General features: G+C 41.3%; 1 protein-coding gene across 1 annotated transcript; it reads right to left on the bottom strand.

The window, feature by feature from the left end:
- Nucleotides 1-1208: 1208 nt before the first annotated feature.
- RPL22L1 (ribosomal protein L22 like 1) lies at nt 1209-4360 on the bottom strand. The gene is made up of 4 exons (XM_081087938.1): nt 4335-4360; nt 2661-2750; nt 2374-2495; nt 1209-1460 (listed from the first exon to the last, which is right to left on the bottom strand). Exons 1-4 carry the CDS (start codon nt 4341-4343, stop codon nt 1316-1318), a joined length of 366 nt encoding a protein of 121 aa, XP_080944064.1. The 5' UTR covers nt 4344-4360; the 3' UTR covers nt 1209-1315.
- Nucleotides 4361-6293: the final 1933 nt, after the last annotated feature.

The following is a 6293-nucleotide window of genomic DNA, read 5'->3' on the forward strand; positions in this document are numbered from 1 at the left end:
TTATAAACTGCAACATATTAAAGGTGCCCTTCTGGCTTTTAAGTCACCCAGCTTATAAAAACAGCAGCACACTAAAGCTCTTCAGCATAAACCCAAACAAGGATTTCCAAGTAAGTAGGACAACCAGTGTTAATCAAAACACTGAGTACGTTAGAATCAGGGTTAATGGTATAAGTAGTATAACATGGGGAAAAGAAAGGTAAAATTAGATCTACTTCTTAAATTGCAAACCATGGTAAACTCCAAATAGAACAGAGATCTAAATCTAAAAAGGGAAATCACACAAACACTAGAAGAAAACATGAATGTTTCCTCAGTAACAAGGAGGAAAACTGTTTCTAACAGCTCAAAATCCTTAAGTAGTAAGAGTAATAAATGTAACTGCATAAAAGAATTCTGCTATATATAGCAGCAAAACCAAACCAAAATCACCATGAACTTGGGGGAAATACAAATGACCAATTGAAAGAGCATCTGCAACTTAATCATAGGCGAGTGTTTAACAGCCTTAAAAAATAAAAAGAATCCCATAAAAAATATCCTATAGATATAAGCAGCCCACAGAAAAAGAAATACAGATGGCTAACCCATCCAGGTACCTGAGGTATTGACACTACCACTTTCAGGTTACACTCCCACCTCACAAGAGAAATGCAAAAGACTATCCCCGAAAGCCATGTCTCACCGATCAGACCAAAAAACTCAAATTAAACCAAAACTCAAACTGGACAATATAACCTGTTGGTGAGTCTGTGGGAAAGTAAAATGATCAAGTTCCCATGAAGGGAAATGGCAATATCTATTTAAATGACACACTCCTTTCTTTTGATAGGAGTTTCACTTTTAGCATTCCACTCCAAAAATTTAATGGCAAATATAATTAAAGTATCTGCATGAGGCTGTTACTTAAGCACTATTTATAGGGGCAGCAATTTGGAAACTCAAATGACCATCAGTAGGGAACTGGTTGAATAAACTATGGTACAGCCACACAGGAATGAAAAAGCAACATGAAGTGGATACAGTAAGAATAGCTAATAAAAAAAAAGGATATAAATGGATTTACACCATGGCCGGTGGACATTTTTAAAATCAATTAATTTCGGAAATCCTGGGAAAAATTCCACTAGCTATAAGCTATTTAAATACCGCTTACCGAAACTGTCATGTAAATAGGACATATTTAAATACAAGACAAAAACTTAACAGTGTGTTACATTTTTTATTCACTGATAAAAATCCATTTCTAGATGTTTCTCTTGGTACACTTCACATGTTTTATTAATAAGCAAAGGCCTATATAAGGTGCCTTCACCTAGTCCTCAGATTCAGACCCATCTTCATCTTGACTAATCTGGAAGTAACGAAGTTCATATGTCTCCTTGTCAGATGCAACCACACGAAGCCAATCACGAAGACTATTCTTCTTGAGGTATTTCTTGGTAAGGTATTTCAAATATCTTTAAAACAGAAACGTGAATTTCATTAAGAAATACAACACCTACTATGTAAAGGCTTATTACATGTAGCCTCTCGACCCCAATTACAATCAGTTTATACTCTATAAAACCCTTCTCCCAACTCCTTAAAATGAGCATTGTTAGAAGCCAATATGCAGGAGAGCAGCTTCCTCTTCGATTTTACTGTCACAATCAGATTATTTCTAAATTTACAATTTCATTCTTCAAATGCACCATGTACTAAAATATCAACATTCCCTTCACCACCATCTCTAACCTCAATGCCATGTTGCATCAACTAGAGGCAACCTGTCAACAGGTTCCATTTACAAGTGGAGATTACCCACAGCCTTGAAACTAACACCTGGCTGGTATTAAAAGCTTCCAGCCTGGCTGAATTTCATCACCAGCCGTTCTGCCCTTTGTTAATACTGCTCCTTCTGCCAGAAATACCAAACTCCACTGGCAACACTATGTTCTCAGGTTTTCTGCTAATTCTTGTGCCCTCCCTCTCTCTTTTAATACTGTCATTATAGGATCATATTTTATACTATTTATCTGCATGTCTATAAGATTCCCGAGGACAGATATATCCTTTCATTTCCAAAACCCTAGGGATTAGTTTATATACAAACTGGACCACAGGGCCTATGTTTCACTGGACAGGGCCCTGGACATAACTTCACAGTAAATTACACTTACTGTCAACCAGCCTAAGTAACTGCCACTATCACTAAATATATATCCATTCATATAGGCCTTATTAAAGTTCAAAGCACTTTGCTATATCTCACTGGCACCAACAACGTATCTATTCTTACACATGAAGAGAGCACACTGGAATTACATATTCCATAAAACATCCCACAATTACCATAACTTCACTAAAATATTATGGAAAATAAATACTAACCTTTTAGAGAATTGTTTCTCAGAAACAACTGTGATTTTATTCTTGAAGCGTTCAATGTGAACAACATTCCCAAGATTTCCAGTTTTCCCATTGACTTTAACCTTCTCCCGTAGAAACTGTTCCTATTTTAAAATAGAAAAAATGCAAAACTAGGGAAGAAAACCCTAGATATTCACTAGGGAAGGTACCCTAGGAATAGAGCTTAGGTTAAAATCAAATATTATACACTCAGTAATTATTAAGAACTCTACATTGATAAAAAACAAACTGAGCAGAGTGATACTTACGAAATTTGCAGAATCAAAAATGCCATCTTCTACTGGATGGGTGAGGTCCAAACCAAACTTCCAGGTTGTCCTCTTGGGCTTCTTGACTTTCTGTGATAGGATGTCAGCATAAGCATGACTCTCGAAAACAACTTAGTCACTTTATTTACAAACTTTAAAAATCTACCAGTGCAATGATGTACACCGTGTACCAGAAGATTATATGAAATTGCGTAAAATGTAAAAAAAAAAAAAAAAAAATGCCGAACATCAATCGGGTTATTCCTGTGCTGCCGGAAGGAGGGCACACCCCTTAACTTGATTTAAACCAACTTTTGGTGAAATCTGATGGAAATCCGTCATACAAGTTGTCTCCCAAATGCAAAACTCGAGGGTGGAAAGTATATGGTGAGCTACGCACTATTCGTTCCCTTCATTGTAAGATTCCTACTTTTACAACTGGAAAGGATTAGAGGACCCATCCACGTCCTACTACAATGGAAGGCTAGCAACACCCATCCTGGCGTCTGAACCTCTAGCCAAGCACACTTTGTTCAAATTATCAAGGAGAGTCTTCCAGCCCTTATTATTTTCCAGACCTCGGATGCCCCATTTTAAATCACCAGGCGCTTTCCTCCCCAGGGCAGGCGCCGCTTTCCTGTGGGGACCTATGGCCATTCCCACTGCGGTGGGGACCAGTGCACCACCGCGCCAGATGCCCACATAATTCAACCCCACGCTGTTACAGGTGAGAAGCAAGGAGGGCAAATATATATATATTTAATTTTAAAAACATGTATAACTTAATTTTTTCAGACCCAACACTTTGAGACCCATACCACGTAACAAGGTTACACCAGTGAAGTGATGCTATGGCTACTAACTACTCAGACAATGCAGTGAAAGAGAAAAGTCAGCATTTATCAGAGGATGACACACACTTGCACATCACACCCGCCCAAAGGGATACCGAGCTTGCTGCAGTCGAGGAACTTGAGCCCCCCAACCTGCCTTTAGTTCCGGAGACGCCAACCATTTCTGTCCGGCGGAGCGGGCCCACCAGGGGGCCATGGCCCCGCAGACCGCACCAGTCTGTGTACGGCCGGCCCAGCAGCGCCCCCCGGTATTTGTTTAGCAGATCTGCGACACACGCCTAGCTTTCCAAGCGCTCTCTGGGCCGACTTTCACATCTCCCCGGCTCCCTAACGTCTGAAGCACATGCCTCTTCTATTTGCCCAACAGTCGTGATCTGTGCCTTTAACGCAACTCCTTCGTGAGAACATGCTTCTTCGGCACCTCAGTCCTAACGTTCTCTCCTGGACCGGGGGCTGCCTCGGGGCTCCCGCCGCGCTCCGGCCGTCAGACCTGCCCGACACCCCCCTTCCTCCGAGGCGCTGACAGACTGGGTGGCACCGGCGTTACCCGGCGCGGGGAGGAAAGAAAGGGCCCACACGCGGCCTGCGCCGCCTCCTCCCCTGCGCTCGCCGGGTCCGCCCAGGCCAAGGCCGGGCCCAGCTCTACTCCAGACCACGTGTCGGCCATCTCGGAAGGCCTTAGCCTTAACCTTTAGGTTGTTCTCCTGGCGCGGCCCACTCCTCCACTTCCCTTTATCTCCAAGGAGCCAACCCCAACTCTCCAGATGCCTAACTGGTCTACTTGGGGGAAGACAGCCGCGGCCGGACCGCGCTCACTCACCGGCGCCATCTTGCCGGCAGTCCGTGCGATCAGAGAGAAAGCGGGGGGCGTCGGCACGTATTTATAGCCGAACGTGCTGCGTCATGCGCCGGGACGTAACCTCTGCGCCGGCCGGAAGAGAAGGTGGGGGAGAACGCGGAGGCCAGTAACCCAGGAAACCAGTAACACAGGAAACCAGTAACCCAGGAAACCAGTAACCCAGGAAACCGAGGGCGTGTCAGGGAGCGCAGGCTGTCAGGTCTCCTGGGAGCGCCCTCCAGCGGCGGTGTTTGGAAGGACTCACGGTGTTCGGTAAGACACCGGCTCTGCACCGAGTTACACACACGCACACCCCAGGGATGTAGGACTCATCTTTCACTAATCGCCTGGATCTTCTTTCCATTCAGAGCAAGGCATTGTCTCACGTACCTTTGAGATCTCCTGTCTTCTGTAATTATAATCCTCCAGCAAAAAAAATTATTTCTATATCTATGTTTTATTTTCTAAATGACGGTTGAGGGAAATCAGTATTTCGGAAGACAAAATAAACTAGGTTTTCCAATAGAAAAACACACACAAAAACACCTGTAAGTGAATATCACTTGTTAGCACGTGGGTGTGATTTATTCTACGTTATTATGGATTTTAGAATAGCCGTAGTATTCCTCACTTCCATCCAAAATGCCCCCCAGTTAAAATTCAACGAATATTTTCCAAGACCTAACTACTAACATGTACAATGCACACGAGTGTAGATGGGTGGGGTGGTGAAAGTGTTGATGACAAAAGGAAAAAAAATAGTTTTTGAACTTAGAAGAATTGTGAGCTGACGTCAGATTGTGAAAGTGGCATGCTTCTCAGAATTCTGTAGCATTTTTTGTGTATGTGTGGAAGTGAAACTATCACACAGGGCAGGGCAGGGATGGGAGGGAGACCTTCGTTTTTAATTTGGAGAATGACCCTAAAAGGTGAATATCCTTTCTGGCAGCAATTAGTATAGTGGAAACTACGCTTTAATGAAGCATACGACGTGTAGTGTATAAATAGGGGTATTGAATTCTCAATAATCCATTTCAAGAAGATTTTTTGGTTCTTTGCCTCAAGAACCACAATAATTTCATTTCCTTTTCAAACATTAAGGGAGGAGGGGGGAGAGTAATTAGCATTTCCTTCTCAAAGGCTGCCCAGGCTGCAGAGAGAAAATGACCCTTATAGTATTGAATATTTTTTGTGGGGGGGGGGGGAGCATTAATTGAGGCATTTATTATTTTATTTTGCTTGTTTTTGGCAGCCTTTCATGTTCTGACAAAAAACACACACACAACAAAACAAAAACAGAATAGAGAACTATTAACACATTTGTACAAAAGGAATCCTCAAAACAACATTTATTTCAAAATAACTAGCAATCTGAATATAATAGAAAAAAAATTTTCTCTTACTTAGGAAAAATGCTTAAAAATATTAACCAGAAATGTGCAGATAAGATTAAATATTGTGAATAACTCAATTTTTCCCAAACTTTACACACAGAGACAATAATAAATATTAATTCAATGCCCATCATTGCCCTACTGATATTTGACAATGGGTTCTAAAACATATGAAATACAGTGTCTGATAAGAGTCAAGCCAATTTAGAATGAGAGGAAGTTGTTTTTCCAGCTATTCAAATATAAGACATTGTAATGTACGATAGGTATATTTCTATTATATTATAAACTTCAGTCATTGGATCTACATGATACTGGAGCCTAAATAAATCCGTAAAATAAAATATAAAACAATATGGATTATTAAATTCACAGAGAAACCCCCCTCCCTGTGTAGCCACCTTTAAAAACTGGTTAAAATATGGTTTTAAAGATAATTGCTAATGTATGGTTAAGCTGGTAGAAAAATAAAATATTTTTTTGATGCAGAAATAATAAGCTCCCATGCTCATAGGATTTTGGGGCTAGAATGAGCAATGCTCAAATA

This window comes from Myotis nattereri (assembly GCF_964212035.1).
Source record: "Myotis nattereri genome assembly, chromosome: 3".
NCBI classification, from domain to species: domain Eukaryota; kingdom Metazoa; phylum Chordata; class Mammalia; order Chiroptera; family Vespertilionidae; genus Myotis; species Myotis nattereri.